Source organism: Gasterosteus aculeatus, chromosome 10 (assembly GCF_964276395.1).
Source record: "Gasterosteus aculeatus chromosome 10, fGasAcu3.hap1.1, whole genome shotgun sequence".
NCBI lineage: Eukaryota > Metazoa > Chordata > Actinopteri > Perciformes > Gasterosteidae > Gasterosteus > Gasterosteus aculeatus.
In genome coordinates this window covers 3,426,991-3,444,976 of record NC_135697.1, presented here as the reverse complement: position 1 = coordinate 3,444,976, position 17,986 = coordinate 3,426,991, and the positions used below count along the sequence as shown (strand labels likewise).

The 17,986-nt window shown below is 48.1% G+C and overlaps 1 protein-coding gene and 1 long non-coding RNA gene across 3 annotated transcripts in view; one reads left to right on the top strand and one right to left on the bottom strand.

Moving 5' to 3' along the window:
* The first annotated feature begins 1,914 nt into the window (after nt 1-1,914).
* LOC144383444 (uncharacterized) lies at nt 1,915-3,702 on the top strand. 2 transcript variants are annotated; one of them, XR_013450843.1, is made up of 2 exons: nt 1,915-3,060; nt 3,137-3,702. It is a non-coding gene; the product is annotated as an uncharacterized LOC144383444 (long non-coding RNA). The 2 variants fall into 2 exon arrangements; XR_013450844.1 differs by having other exon boundaries at nt 1,915-3,082.
* erf (Ets2 repressor factor) overlaps nt 2,999-17,986 on the bottom strand; it is a 28,052-nt gene continuing 13,064 nt past the window's right edge. The window contains exons 2-5 of the mRNA XM_040188733.2: nt 14,165-14,399; nt 7,661-7,773; nt 5,809-6,683; nt 2,999-5,696 (exon numbers count right to left, since the gene is read on the bottom strand). Coding sequence (XP_040044667.2) covers nt 5,076-5,696; nt 5,809-6,683; nt 7,661-7,773; nt 14,165-14,399 — 1,844 coding nt within the window. The 3' untranslated portion in view covers nt 2,999-5,075. The remainder of the gene's footprint in view (nt 5,697-5,808; nt 6,684-7,660; nt 7,774-14,164; nt 14,400-17,986) is intronic.

The window sequence follows — 17,986 nt, the reverse complement described above, 5'->3', positions numbered from 1 at the left end:
GTCTAATATCAGTGTATTATAAACTAATGATCCTGTGTCTAATATCAGTGTATTATAAACTAATGATCCTGTGTCTAATATCAGTGTATTATAAACTAATGATCCTGTGTCTAATATCAGTGTACTATAAACTAATGATCCTGTGTCTAATATCAGTGTATTATAAACTAATGATCCTGTGTCTAATATCAGTGTATTATAAATTAATGGTGCACTGATCCTGTGTCTCACCCCCTTGTGAACGTTGGAGGTCTCCAGTTTCCACCGTAACCTGAAAGTGAAGGCGGACCCCCAGCAGGAGCCCAGCAACAATGCATGATAATTAGCCCTCTGTTGTGATCTGGTTTCTGTCTCGGCCTCTTTGGACTGTGACCTTTGACCTCGTCCCACAACCAGACAACAATCCCTCTCGGCTGGTGGTCAAACAGCCCGTCAATCAGCCTCCTAATAATATGGCCCGGCCCCTGTTGAGATTAGCAGCTGGTGAATGCTTCAAAAGAGAGGGCAGGGGGAGCGACGCGGGAGGGGGGGAGGAGGGAGGGAGGGGGGAGGAGGGCTGCCGGTTAGAGACATGAAACAAATACTGGAATGATTAACGTGACCGGGAGAACAGTGAGATTGTGAAAGTAAAGGATGCATAGTAAAACGTGTAGGTAGAGGGGGGTCAAATGGCTGCTACATGAATACCTTTTAGCCAGTGAGCAAATGTAACGGAGTACTTTTATGTGAGTACTTCAGTACATCTTCCTTGTAAAATATTGACTGTAAAAGTTGTCAATCAAATGTTGTAGAGAATATTACTAATATTTCCTTCTGAAATGTAGTGAAATGTAACTAAAAAGTGGCTTGAGAAGAACTGACCAAAGTGAATTACAAGAACTAGAGTAAATATACTTTTACAACAATACTGTGGATATATAAAGTTTCTTATTTGAACTTTGCTGCTGCAAAGTAAACTGTTTCAAAGCTGAGCTAACCGCCTGCTAGCTTCATATTTAGCATGTAGTTATTCAAGAAGACAATTCAGCGTCACAGATTGTCGTTTTATCAATAATTGTACAGTAAATTGTGTTAGTCCAAAAATAGATCGTATTATCTTTGTCAATAACATCTTTTTCAGTTGACCAACCAAACTCAGCGGCCTACTTCCACTTTACCTTCCACAACAGACCGGACGGATCAGTCTAGATATATTACTGTGCATTTGTATTTTTATATAAACAAACTTCAGTTAAAATCTCAATCATCAAACAATTCAAGTCTCCAATATCCACGTCGCTCTACTAGAACCTGTCAGCAGGGGGCGCCAGAGGCGAGATACCAGGAGAGAGCTCAGATTATTCCACATGAACATGAACAGTCATGTGCCCACGTCAACTTCTTGGAACTTGGGATGAAAAAGCAGCTTTGATTGCAATCACTACAAAATATCGCATCCATTATCAGTACTTTTAGTAACACGATTAGTCTCATACAGACTCCGTCGGGGTCAACGGAGACGGTTGAATCAGTAGCGGCGTGATGCTGCACTCAGTATCAGCTAAGCAGTTCTAAATGGTACAAAATGTAAAGGGATAGCGAATAAAGTAAACAGATGATTCTAATTTGAGCCTTTACCAAACTACTATAGACTTATTTAAAAAAAAGAGAGCCGCCCAAATACTTTCCTGGGTTTGAAGTCTGTCTCACAAACGTTGCTGTTGAGTCGTTCCCTTTGTGATTATATATTGTTGATTCTGTCACAGCGCAGACAGACATGTGCATCACTCAACTGGGTTCAACTATCATACATGTTGTGCTAATAATGAACAACACTGCATTGTATAGCAAGTCAGCTAATAATAGATAATTAGTGCAATATCAGTATGGCTTTTTGTAAGTACTCTACTGCATTAAGTAACAAAGACACTCGGACATCATCTGTTTTTTATTAACCTTTTTTTAATGAACCCTGATTATTGTTTAATTACAAATGAAGAGGGACAGAGAAGAGAAACTCTAGTACAGGTGGTTCCTCTATGATAAAAACAAAAAATAAAAGTCTCCGTCTCCCCTCTGGAGTGACAGCTCCTTGTTAAGGTCCAAACGAGGGTAGAGACAGGACAGGAGACCGGGGGACACATTTAAAATACAATGCTTAAACAGTACAAAGCTTTTTTTTCTTACACAATCCACCATAAGGGGAAGAAAATATATATGTACAACATCAAATAAAAATGGTTTATTTCCCCCTGCTGTATATCATTTAGGGATTATATGACCCTCTTCTTTTTCATGGTAACGTGGGTATAAAATCAACATAAGTATAAAAAAAGAAGAAATCATTAAAAATAAAATGCACTGAAGCCCACTAAGTTGAAGTTCCTGGGAGAGTGCAAAACAAGAACGGACAGGAAACCAGGAAAAGAGCAGAATAATCAAAAACAGTCACGTTAATAATAGAATTACAAGAGTAACAGTAAATAAGTCAGGAAAAAATACAGAAGAAAATGCCAATGACAAGCGGGGCGCGGCGGGGAACGGTTCTTTCTCACCGCACACTCTGAAGCGGCTACATCGGCCCCTAAAAGTTCATTTGTTGATCTTTTACTGGCACTTGTAGCAATTTGCTGACAGTAAATGACCCTTATTCAACGGTGATAATGTAAAACAACCCAATCAGAAGTAAGAGATGTGTGTGTGTGTGTGTGTGTGTGTTATTCTATGATGGAGGAGCTGAGATGTGAGTGACGGCATAACCATAGAAACCACACATGCAAAAGTGCACGTACACACACACACACACACACACACACACACACACACACACACACACACACACACAGCGAGGAAAATGAGCTGGGTCGGCTTTGGGAAGTCCCTCTTTCTCCAATCTGCAGATGCTTTATGATGCCGTTTCCGTTCCACTGTGTGTGTGTGTGTGTGTGTGTGTGTGTGTGTGGCAGCGATTGTCTGCCTCCTCCTCCAGAGAGACCGTGGGGGCGTGTGATGTCACATGTGATGTCATGTTTCCCTTTATTCTAGGCTCACTGTAACCAGGGTGTGTGTGTGTGTGTGTGTGTGTGTGTGTGTGTGTGTGTGTGTGTGTGTGTGTGTGTGTGTATGTGTGTGTGTGTGTGTGTGTGTGTGTGTGTAGGGTTCAGAGCAGCCCGTGCACACGCCTATCACACAAAGCCGACCCGGCACAGAGTCCAGAGTCCGCGCTTGAAGCAGGGTCCGTTTGCACCGGCAGCAGGCTGTGAGGTGACCGGCCAGCTTTCACCCAATCACAATCACCCGGTCCACTCTGAAGGTGCGTGTCGGCGGCGGCGGCTCACCGCTTCAGGTACTTGGTGAAGCCCCGCCTGTCGGGTAGAACACGCCCACAGAGTGTGACTCGGCTCCCAAGACTCTCCTGGGGGTCAAGTCGCTGATTTGTCCTCGTGCCGTCACGCCCTCCATTGCCTGACTACGCAACAACTACAAACAGTACAATATAAATACAAAACGGATGCCGGCGGCCTTCGGCGCTGCAGCTCAGCGATGGAGAGAAGGCAAGAGTGAGAAGGCAAAGGCTGAATGATGCTGGAAATAATATGCCCGCTGAATACATACATATCTTTAACATTAAAAATAGTAGGATTTTCCTGATTTGTATCAAATGACCATATTGAAATATACTATTTGAATTCAATATATATTTGAATAAAATATATATGTGTAGTTTTACTTTTTCTGCATCTCTCTTTTACAAAAAACAGAAGGCATGGTGGTGCTGTGTGTGTGTGTGTGTGTGTGTGTGTGTGTGTTAAAACATGCTGGGGGCAACGTGACAAAACTCTTGTTGGCTCGTAAAAAGGCACAATCTTATTTGGAATTGTTCGCTAAAATGGGAAATGGTTGTTTTTCCACTTAAAAAAAAAAGAAAAGAAGAACTTCTTTCTTTCTGATGTCTCAGCGAAAGTTGGCCTGAGTTGAACTCGACGTGGGGGGCACCCCCCCCCCTCCCCGAGGGGCAAACCGGTTCGCTCCGAACGAGTCCTCGGATCACTGCGAATGCCCTAAAATACTGTCCCGTGTCAGCGAGAGGCACAAAGAATACTTTAAAACGCTCAAACTAAATAAATGGTGCCACAGAGCGCTGTTGATCCGTCAGAGGGAGCAAAACAAACCACGGCGCCACGCACACGGGATCAAGTGGGACTAAGAGAAGGAGGGGGGGGGGGGTTCGTCCTGGTGACGTAGGACTCCTCCGTCGCCTTGTGTCTTTGTACACTGTAGTGAACGATCGCTTGGTGTCCCAGCGGTTTCCTGGTGGTGGGGGGGGGGGGGGGGGCTCCTTCTAGTCACCCCCTCGTTCTTTGTTTTCTCCACCCTCACCGCCCTCCACCATGTAAACGGCTGCTTGGCGATGCTCGCAGGTTGAGGGGTAAAAGTTTTTCAGGATCTGTTAGTCTGTTGCTGCTGAGCAGAAATGTTTGGGGAGCAGTACCGATGTGGAGGGGCACTGGTGGGATTAAACAGGGACTAATGATCCTGTGTACAGGGGCGTTTCCATGGTAAAGATTTGTTATCTCTTAATGTTGTCGGTCACAGGAGAAATACTGCTGAGTTGGCGTTTGATGGGCCTGACGGGCCGAGCCTTGTAGACCACCAGAGGAACATCTATGTTCTTCTGCTTCTGCCGGCTCTGATGCCTCACGGCGGCGTGCTGACAGACCTGATCATGGGAGGGGGGATAATGGCGTAATCTCGTTCTGCGCTACATTGTGGACCTGTGTGGGGTGGGGGTGGGGGGGGGGGGGTATTTGGCGTCCCGTGGAGTCCTTTGAGGAGCCTGCGAGGTCAGTGTAAAATACCCTGCTCCTTTACATGATGCTCCTTTACATTTCCTACATATGAAACATGTTCTGACATCAAAAGTGTGCTTACATTACTTTTCACTTACTGCAGCTAAAGCACACAGAACCCCCCATGTACACAAGTCGCAAGGCATTATGGTCTAAAACGATTACGTTTGTAGACACGACTCGGAGCCTTTTGTTTCCAAGCAGAATGTGTGTGTGTGTGTGAGTGTGTGTGTGCGCATGTGATGCTCAGCAGCCAGTGTTCTCCAGAGACAGCTGCGCTGTGGCCCTCTGCAGCTCAGAGCTCGCTCTGCGCTGGGTGGGGGGCGGCGGCAGCATCAAGCCCAGAATGACCCCTGCCGCTGCTCCTCCTCCTCCGCCGCTCGCCACCTCTCCCGCCCCCCCTTTCCTCCCCTGACGCTCCTCCCCCTCAGCCCGGACTTTCTTGTCCTCGGCCTCTTCCCGCTCGCCGTCCGCCTCCATCCTTTGGTCCTCGCTCCAGCGGCGCTTGAATCGCAGTTTGAGCGGGATGCAGAGCGTGCCCCCGGGGCTGATGGGAGCCGCCTGACCCGGCTCGCTCTTCAGGTTGACTGGCGGGAGGAGGAGGGCGGGGCCGACGGCAGGGGTGGCGGGGGTCTTGAAGACCTCCTCGTCGTCGTCGAGGTCATCTTCGGGGTTACCGTGGGGCGGGGCGGAGAGGCTGCTCCCGCTCCCGTTGCCTTGGTGATGGCTGTTGAGCAGATGGTGATAGTGGCGAGCTGATGGGCTGAAGATGTCGTCATCCCGGTCGTTCTGATTGAGCTCATCTTCCTCACTGATGTCAGTCACCTCCACCTCTTCCTCTGACTCGATGTCAGATATGGGCTCCACCTGCAGAGGAGGAAGATTTGACGGGATGTTAAAATGTTTTAGGGGCATTTCAGAAACCCCTGAACCATCACATGCAGTGTGTGTGTGCGTGTGTGTGTGTGTGTGTCCTCACCTTGATCTTAGGGGGCCCAGCAGAGCTGATTATCTGGCTGGACCCTAAGTATGAGGAGGACTGGCTTGAGGAGGAGGCGGACGCCAATGAGCTCCCAGAATCCCTCTGCTTGCGCCCGAGCGGCGGCGGCTGCAGCTTGAACTTGAACGGCGACGGGTGCAGCGGCCCGTCCTCCCCGCCCCCTTGCTGGTGGCCGAGCGAGTGAGCGAGCGGCAGGGGCGGGCCGTGGAGGTGGTGGGCGGCCGGCTTCTCGAGGGTGGGGCGGTGGGGCTGGGGGATGATGATGTTGGGGTAGTGGAAGAAGGCCCGGGGACTGAGGTGGTAGTTGTAGACGGACTGGGTGTGGGCCTGCAGGTAGTGCTTCATGTCCTCCGGGTTGAAGGAGAAATGGGAGCCCAGCATGGGGGAGGACATAGAGGGAGACGGTGTGTAGGGCATGTGCGGGGTGGGGGTCATGGACAGGGCCGGGGACAAAGTAGGGCCCAGAAGCCCCCCGGGGCCCGGCAGCGGGGAGACGGGGAACGGAGACAGAGACTCCGGGTGGTGCCTGGGGCCGTGTCTGCCCAGCCCCGGGTTGGGGTAGATCCTGAAGAGGGAGTCGTGCGTCAGACGCGGAGGGAGCAAGCCCCTGTAGGCCCGGTCGGGCCCCGCGCCCCGCTCGTCGGCCCCCACGGCCTCCTCCAGCTCCGAGTTGGTGGAGGTGCCGTCGCTGCAGTCGCTCACGGAGCCGCGGGCCATGCGGCGCGCCACGCTGCTGAACATGCCCGGACTACGCAGCTCCTCGCTGGAGGAGAGGACATCCGACGGCGTGGAGGGGGGGAAGCGGAAGTGGCTGCCGCCGGTTGGCACCGGGGGGGCGCTCTGAGGGACGCGGCCTGTGAGGAGGAGAAGATCCACGATGTAAATTAGCAGTAAAAAGATGAGGACGACAGGAGAAAGCAGGCAAAGCGGCCGTTTAAAGTGAGGAGAAAAGGGGAAAGTGGGCAATGAGTGGGTCACATGTCTCCCATAACTCAGACACAGAAAGAAAACACTGGGTTACTCAAAGCCACAAGTTCCCTTCTCTTTCTAACCCCCCCCCCCCCCTCTTTCTTCTGCCAGAGAGACTGTGGGACGGCAATAAATTCTTGGCATCCGCGCACGTGCCAGAATTAAATATTGGAAAAGTTGCTCTTACTGCCATCACAAACATGGGTTGGGCTCCTAGATTTTTTCCAGTACCGCCGAGTGTCTCACAGCCATGTGTGTTAGCGACGATGAGAAGTGTGTGTGCGTCGGTCTGTGAGCCCATCGATCCAGATTGACGTGGGCATGTGACCGTCGTACCAAACCATCGTATCACAACATGTCATGTGTGTGGGCCACATCACACGCAGGCTATAATTAAAGTTTCGTGCCGCACTTATGTCACCCAGTATCCAACGCTCCCAGATGGGCCTTGTTTACACTGGGTGGCCGAGACCAGAACGGGAGTCGGCTTTACAGGGGGGAGGAGAGGGATAATCTGGGACGTGGCACACTGATGTCTTAGAAGGCAGATACACGCACGCACATTGCACCCAGGATTTGTGTACGTGATTTGTACTTCTATCATGATCTTATCGGATTGTGGTAAAGGTTTAACTTTCTGTATATGAATATAAAGTATATAGAGTATAGAGTATAAAACTCTAGATAGACTTTTTACTCCTTGATCTGCGGTTATTGCTTTTCACGTCTCCCAATTTTGTTTACATTTTAAAAATCATAAAAGTGTTTCATTTGTGAAATATTTGTCATTGGCTACAGAAATGTGTGTGTGTGTGTGTGTGTGTGTGTGTGTGTGTGTGTGTGTGTGTGCGTGTGTGCGTACCGGAGCCCATGTCGATGAAGGGGTAGTTGACCAGCACTAGTTTGTTGAAGTTGAACTTGTAGGTGAACCTCTTCCCTTTGGTCTTGTGGAGGATCCTCTTGTTGTAGTAGTATCTAAAAGGGCAAAGGGCAAAGGTCAAAGGACAGGTAAGAGCATTATCTCCCAGCGAGTTACCGGCTGTAAATACGGATCTCATCAGCAGCGGGCCGGATAACACCAGATCCACCGCACTGTATCATGCAGACTATGGACTGAAGTGACAGAACAACTCACAGTTCATCAATCAAAATCACCAAAGTCCACTATTTTTCCCCAAACCGGAATGAGCTGTGATACGGGGGCTCGTGTGGTGACAATTATGGCGCGTTTCCACCGAGCGGTACGGTACGGGTCCCTTTTATTTGTGTCTCCACTGCCAAAAGTTGAGAATGGTATCAGAAATCCGAACCGTACCACTTTTTGGGTACCCTTCCGTTGGGGTACCTGGCACAGTTGTTTGGTACTAAAGGGCGGAGCTAGACTCACTGCAGAGCGTCGATTGGTTGAAAGAGTGTCGTCATTTGCGCGTGCAGCAAGGGGAAAGACAACACACGAGGCGCCATTTTTAAACAACAACACCGTCGCACCGTTCCCGAATTCGCCTGTATTTTTCCGCTGTGTTTTTCCTTGCAGCGTGTAGCCTTTGCTCAAACAAAGATGGTCGTCTCCTTGTGACAAACAGCCACATATCGAGAAGCAAGAACAGGATCGGCTGTCTGTCCTCCATTATTGTTTGCGGTTAGCTTTCAGTTTTCGCGCGATCGAATGACGTCAATCTACTTTCCGTCATACACCACGCCTATCAAGTAAGGGTACTGTTGGCGGTGGAAACGCTCGCCAAATCATGGTTAACAGACCCGACCCGTACCGATCCGTACCATACCGTACCGCTCGGTGGAAACGCGCCATTAGCACCGTTGGCCACAGCTTTTATGTCTGTCAGTCAGACAGGCAATCAATCCCGCGGCACTTTCCTGTATTAGATAAACGTCATGAAATGTAACGGACCCGTCCCAACCGCTAAGTACTTTTTAACAGATATCCATTTTTTCCCCTAAAAATGCTTTTTTTAAATTCTTATTTGTGAATCTTCATCACTTTCTGCAAACTTCCTCTAGTTGATATCTTTTGGAAAAGCTTCCTTGAAACACGTGACAAAAAATATTGGGCCCTGCAGACCAATTGGGGCTATGTTTATTTTTTCCACACGAAAAGCCAGTTAAATGTGAGCAGGTGGACATTTCATCATCCGGGAGAAAAGGGAAACGGGTCGATAACAAAGGAATTAAAATGAATATAAAACAAAAAGGGCAATGACGTAGCACAGGGCGACAGTAAGTGAGCTAGTAAGTAGACGCTGAGGGCCAACAGGGAGAACGTCTCCTGAACAGGATAGAAAGGATATGGGACAGAGTGCAAACAGAAAAGACTTCAGGTATGCTACATTATTTTATGCACATGTACCAGAGCCAGATGTTTGGCCCCTCTTCTTGGCTGGTAGTTCATGAATGTTCTGCGCTGTGGAAACATGGCGCATTGTTCCAGGGATGAGAGTCGGACCTCCAGTGTGTCGTAACACTGGAGGTCCATCCGCTCCATTCGGAAGCTCACAGGTGCTCGTTCCACGTCAACTGCCAACGCATAGCTCAGCAATTTAGATATCCGAAGCTGCAAAGTCAGCACATTTCGGAGTGAACTCAAATGCAAAGTGCGTCCGGTTTATCAGCGAAGCGCGCGGTCTAGAACACAGCGGTGGAGACTTGGTTTTGTCAGCGTTTGGCAACGCGTGACCCAAGTTTCCTCGCTGCATCCGAGTCTCTCACAGGCACAGCTTGGCTGGGAAAGAACTCACTGCATCATTCATGTGTGTGATCACACCCCTCCGTCCCTGAGGATGGAGATTTAGCGTAGTGAGATACTCGGCTATAAAGGACAGCTCATATTGCCACGTCGCAGCCCGGATCTCTGTGCTGTACAGGCTGGCAGGTTCAGCACTTTCCCACAACTTATCCGCCGCGCCTCTGTGTGACGGGACACATGGCCGTGCTCCGAATCAAAGAGTAGACAAGAGTTTGACAGGTCTGGTCTAGACCCATTGAGACACTAATGGCACTGGGCTTGGGGGGGGGCTCCTGGAAACACCACAGGGTTCGCCCAAAATGAAAGTTTAATGAATAAGTGGTGGGAGTGGTGAGATTGTTGATGTGAATGCTGATGAATCAGCAGATAGAAACACTGCAGTCGCACTGCCTGCATGCTGCTCAGCATCACCCAGTGAACCGGGCTCATCCGCCAACAAGCCGCTCCCAATGTGAACACGTGGCTGGATTCAAAATCTCCCAGTGGTTCCTTAAGGAAGCGAGACAGGCGCTCCCGCCCGGGCGGCTCCATTAGTGGGGGCCGCATTAGTCAGGGGAGACACACGGAGCGGCATCGAGGAGTGGGGAGCGAGCCGCCGACAGCTCACCCGCAACATAAAATGGCACCCATTCAACCGCATTCATACTTCTGTACAGAAAAACTCAAACCAGCGTGTCTCATTCAGCGGAAACTGGTCACTTCCTTCTGGGAACCGAGATGCGTCCAAGTCCTCTAGGGCTTCGGGACAGTGGTTTCATTTGTGCGTAGATGTATGGATTCACTCGGACGTTGAATGTGAACAGGTCTTGTTTATTGGTTACAATAAAGCTGCTCTCTTATTTTGGCTACATAGATAAAACTACAGTAATGGAATACAAAGTTACATATCTGTAAAGTGGAGTAATGTTCATACAATAATATGATGTGTGATGAAACTAATTCAAGTGAAAACTGTGCTGACTGTAAATCCTCTATCTACTGTTGCATAGAGCTGCAAACAGCGTGGAAGACTTGGGCGGCAAAGGGACAGAACCTTTCCGAATGTTTCCATGAGAAGTTAAGCTGGGGAATTTTTACCTTTTTCTTCATTAAACCAAGCAGGGAACTTAAAGGTAGTTGAGAAGGAGACTAGTCCAGCCCAGCTGGACCCTGCTGCAGCTCACCGTTTGCCAGAAACTGAACATAAAACCTTGTGTTGCTTTTAACGTCTTTGTCTTTACCGAGCGCATTGACAAAGTGGTAAACTGAAGACATCTTCATTTGAATACAAGTTTATTTGTATACAGCAGGCCAACGTTTTACAGCAGTGAGGGTAGGATGCATGTATGCCCACACAAAACTACACCATCACCTGCAGTGTCCCTACCATTCAATGGGGGGGGGGGGTCCCGTCCCCCCACACGGCACCGCCCCGCCTCCCCAAGGAAGTCTTTTCACATTATCCACTGATCTCTGTGCACGGGGGAGTTCTGTCCCAATGGGCACAAACAGACGCGTCCACACTCACTAAAACCAGAAGTTCTTTACATTTAGAAGTGAAGGGGTGGGGGAGATTATCAAAGGGAATATACTTTTTTATTTAGTGTTCATGTTTTTGTAATAAAGTTCTACAAATGGACTAAGCCAAACATGTGCATTAAAATGTTTGCATATGACAAGGTGAATACAGTTAAATTACCAACATTTCCAGTTAATTCCTATTCATTTCCATGGAAAGACTCTTTTCTGGAATTTTGCCACCTTATGGATGACACATGAATCTAAACTGTGTGCAGCATAAGCCTCACCCTAAAAAGATGGAAATAAGATAAGATTGTTGCAGCAAGGTAAATTATTAGTTTAATCTCATCAGTCACACTTGTAATGAAACGCAACCTATATAACGTTTGTCATTCTGACGAGCCCCTGCTCCTCTGGGAGTATGACTGCCAGTCATACTCCCATACTCCTCATACTCCCCTCACTGGAGATCTGTGCAATGCAGAACAAAGGGAAATGTGTGGGAAGTTGAGCAAATATACAATACTATAGTGCTCCATTGAAAAGAGGAATGTGTGCAATTTATCTTCTGGGAGACTGTTGACGTTAAGGATGTATGGAAAATATGACAAGCGCTTAATCTGCGCTGAGGTGAAGTTCTTTCAGACTTTGTTCAGGTTGAAATTAACACGTACGTGGCAAACGCACATACACGGAAAATCACACAGCGGGCACAAAAAAAACAGTTTGGTAGAAACACGCTGCAGGCAGTCAACGGCAGTGTTGGTGAGCAGGTGTTAACAAAAGTTGTGGGCCTGCGTGTGCCGAATAAAAAGAGGGCTGCGAGAACATAATGTTCACAGCTCTGTGTGTATAGATGGACGGCACTTTGAACGAGGGGGGAGTGCACACACACACACACAATCACACACACACAGTGCTGAGTCAATATAGGAAAGCTGGTCTCACATGGCGACCACAGGCCTCGTCGGGCCTCCTGCTTTTTCAACATCATTTGAATTTTCTCCAAAAAATAAATAAATAAATAAATAGACTCACAGTATAGAACCTCTACGTGTTGTGCACATGCGAGTGTGTGTGTGTGTGTGTGTGTGTGTGTGTTTGGGATCAAAACCCACCAATGTTGAAGCATGAAAGACCCCCCACATGTGCACTACAAAGACAGAAGCATCAATCGGAGACTTAACAACCAACACGGGGACAACTGCAATATGAATTACCAGCCGTTGTTCATATAAAAAAGGTCCACAAACCACAGAAAAGAGGTTTGCAACAAGGTTCGGCTCTCCAGCTGCTACTAACAGAGAAAGTAGCTCCCCCTAAATGGGGGTTTACTTTGAAAACTGTGGGCTCAATTCCCTGTTAAATGGAAACATTTGCCACCTCTTATGCGGTTTGTCCAATCAGCATTGATGCTTGATGCAGTGAGTTGGAGCAACAGATTGCTCAGCTGTGTGTGGGTGTGCTGTATGGAACCCGAGAGCAGAGTTTGTGGCTCTGGACGTGACGGCGCCGTAGTTTGATGCGAGGGACAAACTACAGGCTGCCATTTTCATATTGGATTCGCAGTCTGTGGATGAGGCTCAAACCCTCGCTCTCCCCGCTTGTATTGCAAACTGCAAGAATGGCCATCCCAAAATATGGGTGAGGAGGGTGTTAAGCGCCCGGATACGTTGTACGTTAACAAGTTCCGCCATGTGCGTTGGAGTTTAGGACCGGAGTTATGCAGACATCCGGTGCAAGCATCTCACATAGCTGTCTCAGTCACTCTCATCTGACGGTTGCAGCCCTTGTTGAGCCTGCATCAGCAATTTGTCAATTTGAAATATGCGTTTTACTTTGAAAGATACTTCCATTGAGTGATATTAATCGCATCAACGTTTTGCACGACTACAACGTAAAGGAAATATTAGCCATTACATCCCTCTGAAACCACGTTTATCTGGACGGTGCCTTTTAAAAAAGGCAAAAATCGATTTGTTACGTCACGGGTTGTTACCATACATCTTTAAACATGCAGTCACATGAAGTCAAAGACAAAACAAGGTTGAAGCAACAAACAAGACACAGATGGGCTGGAGGAGGGCTGACATATAACAAGGTGTTAAGTGTACGCGCGTGTGTGTGTGTGTGTGTGTGTGTGTGTGTGTGTGTGTGTGTGTGTGTGTGTGTGTGTGTGTGTGGTGATGAGGCAGTGTAACTAGTCATCACCATGGCAAACTATAACCCACACCAACCTACAAAACAGGAGGCGACATTGATGACTAGCAGTGTGTGTGTGTGTGAGTACAGACTGGCAGCTAAATAAAGCTCTGCAGCATCCCACATGTGCTCCACGGAGGGTGGAGGTTTGTTGCTTGTTGCTCAAGTTTCAGCACGAAGCGCAGGAGCTCATTCACGACTCAACACAAGCGCCTTTTCCTTCCCCAACACTCAAGATGTTACTTAAGATTCAATTCATCAGAGGAAAAAGAGAGGAGCACAAGGCAGAGTTCAAAGGTCTCCTATATTCACTGTGTCTGGGCTCTTTGCCATTAATCAGACTCCTCTGGTATCAACGACACATGACCTCTCTCTCATACGTGTATGTATATATATATATATATAAATAATGGGAGACACCGTTCTGACTGTCTCTTTCAAGCAAGAGCTGCTGTGGGAAGTGACGCTGTGATCAGAAAAGTCTAACGGGGGGGGGCCCACACCTGTTTGGCTGGCGAGCTACTTTTCAATCAACCAATCAGTCACGGCAATTTGCAATTGTTTTCTTTCTGTAATTCCTACAATAGCAAAGTCAGCGCGGGCCGCACTGGAGCTGCTCTTCTTCCATAGCAAGGTCCCACTAGTAGAGCTAACTTATAGTGGCAAACTATTTCTGGGTCACAATAGAGTCTCTGAAGCATTCCCAATCGTAACACGGCGACAGTCTGCAGGGAACCGACCTTCTCCGCCTGGACATGTGTCGTTTGTTGGCATGTAAAGTCCACATGGATTCCCACAGACATCAGTAGAATTGAACCAACTTGGACCCTTGCCGCCATGTGGCGTTGAAAAATACAATTGAATTGCGACATCGTGCTTCTTTTCCATCCGCTTCAGTCTCACCTGAGAGCTCGGCTGAGCTTGTCGTAGTTCATCTGCGGTTTACACTTCCGGGCCCCCCACAGACGGGCCACCTCATCGGGGTCCTTGATGACAAACTCCCCGTAGTCTCCCTGCCAGGCGATGACGTCGTGGTACTCCTCTTTCCTCAGCAGCTCCAGGATGAAGTGCCACAGCTGGATCTGTCTGGAGCCCGGGCTCGACTCAGGCTTGTAGGCCCAATCCGGAAAGGCAAACCCTGGGGGGGGCGGACAGGAGAGAAGGGGGCGTCAGAGCGGAATGATCATCAACGGCAGCGAAAGACCGGTTAGGCACAAGAAGGGCTGGCAAGACACCAAAATGATGACTTGAGTATCTGCCATAAACACTATGATACGATACCAGAATTCAACACAATACCACAAATAAGGTATGATAACACAACATTAGGTACAACAGCTGGTTAATTCCAGCCCTTTAATCACGTCTAGTCTTGAAAGCCGTTGGAATATAAAATGCAGGAGAACGCTGGGTGGTTTCTTCTGACTCCAGGTCAATTCTGATCATGGGTTAGGACGGGAATATCTATGACTGGCCTCTACCCTTCAAATGGTCCTGGTCAAAATCATTGCGATTCAAGATATTATGGCGATAATCTACCAAATCTGCTTTAAACTCTGCGTTGACTCTAAACTTAACCGCATTAACAGCTAACAGTCCGGGCCGTGCACTGTTTGTTTGAGACCAGCCGCCCTGGTTCTGAAAGACAAAGATGACGTTACACTTTAAGTGATTTAAAGGTAGAAGCACTTTGAGCAAGACGTGAACAAAGTGATGTGTCCCGCTAATATATACATATCAAACGTTGCTGCCGAACCTCTTTCAACCAATATAATGGAACATTGTGTTTGATCTATTTAAAAAAAAAAAGGTAGACATTGAAAAGGCAACACGGGAATTTTGGCAATGGCAGAGGATGAAAAGCGAATCCTCGTTACTTTTCTGTCTGTGGCTTTGTTGCCGAGTGGAACCAGCGAATTTGGACTAAATCTGTTCCCAGAGGCCACAGTCCCATAGGAACTCCACGGCTACCTGCATCAAAGCTGCAAAATCAGCGCTGTTATAAGAGATTAAGAGGCCTTGAGATATGTGCAGACAAAACAAGCTGCGCTTTTATAACTACTATCAGGACGCACACTCACACAAGCACACCATTATCTAACAGTTAAAAGTATAGGCTTGGAGTTGTAAAGCAGTGGGTGGCAATAAAAAGACTCAACACCACTTTAACACAAGGCCAGGCTGAGAGGCTGCATAGCAAAGGCAAAGTGACACACACACACACACACACACACACACACACACACACACACACACACACACACACACACACACACACACACACACACACACACACACACACACACACACACACACACACACACACACACACACACACACACACACACACACACACACTCCTCATTAGGACCAGATGTGTCTTGGCAATCAGGCTGAGAAAGCACAGGGTGGGAAACATGTGGGCACAATATAACAATGCAGAATTTTGTGTGTGCGTGTTTATGCAAGTGTAAAGAAACACAGTACCCTAAATACCAAGGTTACAATCAGTTTCCCACACTCCACCGCTTTAACAATGACACGCAGTGACGGACTGGGACACCGGTTCTTGCCTCCAGGTCTAAAAACACCAGGAGCTGTAAAAAAAACAAACTGTCTGTAGTATCAGAATGTCGACTTTTTGCCATCATTCTGGAAACATCCATATGGGAGTCAGAATCATGAACCCTACGTCATGAAAACAGCAGAACTAGAGGTGGAAAAATGATACAGCTGCCAACTAAATCCAGAGTTGAGTTGATCTGAACATGTCCAGATGGTAATTAAACCAATTATGAATTTTCAATTGACAAAATATTGGCTCTCAACTGCTTTCTGCATGCTTATATGGAAATAGTAAAATACATGTAACAAAAGTGGAGGTGTGATGTCTAACCCTCCTCACAACTCGTGGTGCCCATCGGCCTTTTTTGGAACTCCAATGTCAGTCAGGACATTACTAACGACACGCATGCTGCTTTGTCGAAAGAAAAAGAAAAAAGTGGAGTCTGAATTGAGGAACGGCCGACTTTGCAGACTCTGACAGCAGTGGTCTGAGCGTTTACAGCAGGCCTTCACATGTGGTCGTCCTTATCCGTGGATGGCATTTTAATAGCAGGTGTAAATGGATGACTCATGGAAAAACCAACCAAGACGGAGGAAACCAAAGTCCCTGTCAGGTGTGCAAAGAGCAACTGGAAAACTCGTAGTAGTATTAGTAGTAGCAGTAGCAGCACTGCGGGCAGATTTATTATGGCTGCCCATATTGTCAGAGGAGGTTAAAGTTCAGGAACAACCTCACTAGCATTGCATGAGTGACGGCACGGAGGTCCCCATCTGGCTAAACAACAGAGACACACAACACTGCAATCTGTTTTTCCCCTTAGGATGGGGGGGTAGAGATGCATCAACAGACACCAAATCTTGCAAGCTTTCCAACAGGGCCACTTTCTCTCCCATTATTCCCATTGATAAGGGCAAACAATCAATCGCAGTGTACTATCAGCTCTGACACAACGGAGGAGCTTGCTCATAGTAGCATTAAGAAGGACAGACTCCCGTCCTGGTGACTAATAAACCGCATGCTGCCATCGGATCTCCTGTGGTGCCCTGGGAGCGAGCCAAGAGGCGGGCGAGCTGGCTGTGATGGTGGCGAATAGTCATTTGAAGGCAGTTTACTGACGCGTAGTGCATGATTCATCGCGCAGACACGGCCGCCGGGGACAGGGTTCGTTGTTGTGACGGACGAAGCACGCCACTCAACAACACGCGCGCGCACAAGGTGACACATAACAGCAGGGGTGGATTAAATCAGAGTGGGTGAGCTAATATCCCCCCCCACAGGTAGGTGGGTTCATGCGTGGGTGCGCACAGCACACAGACAAAGGAGGCAAGAATAGAAACCGTGCCCGTAGCACACACATGTGTGTGTGTGCGTGCGTTCTGCAGATGTCCCTGCTGACTCATCGCTTTGTGCGTTCGCCGCACAGATTCTGCCTCAACGCCGCTGCCACCCCTTTCTTAGCCTCCTCTCTTTCCTCCCCTCCGCCATTCCGTCCCTCCCGCACTCAGCCTCTCCTCAGACTCGCCGTCTCCTAGCAACGAAAAGCTTTCAGCTCTAAAAATAAATGGCCGAGTCACGACGGACGAGACAAAATGTGATTAATTTAAAGAATCCTGCAAAAAGAAGTTTAGGGTCGGGGCGGCGCTCCAGAGTGACCACAGTGTGAGAGGTCCTTCTGAGAACTGCAGTCACAGCGCCGCCCCCCCCCATCCCAGACAAGTTCCCTCATCCATCCCAATCTAGTTGAGCCTCCAAATTGCTTTAAAGTAAGAACATTTGCATCTGGAATCCATCCATCCATCATCCATCCAGTCAGGTGGATTTCTCGTCCTGGGTGCGGAGGACCGGAACAGAAAATGTCACAATGTGTGAAAAAAGATGTTGCTGAGGCACATCTGCTACAGCGGGTGGTTGATTTTTCCGCGTGTGAGACAGAAAAAGAGGAACGTGACTGAATAACTGTTGCGAACAAACTACGATCCCTAGAAGAACGTCAGTCCTCCTACAAGGACAAACACACTGCGAGCTAAATGTCACGAGCAGGAAGCAGGTCACCACGCTGTTCTTTTCTGTTGCTGTTCCTGCTAAACAGCTTTACAATTAGATTAGAGCACTTTAACTAGTTCTTCCAGCTTCTTGTATTACGTGTGCATGAAGAAAAA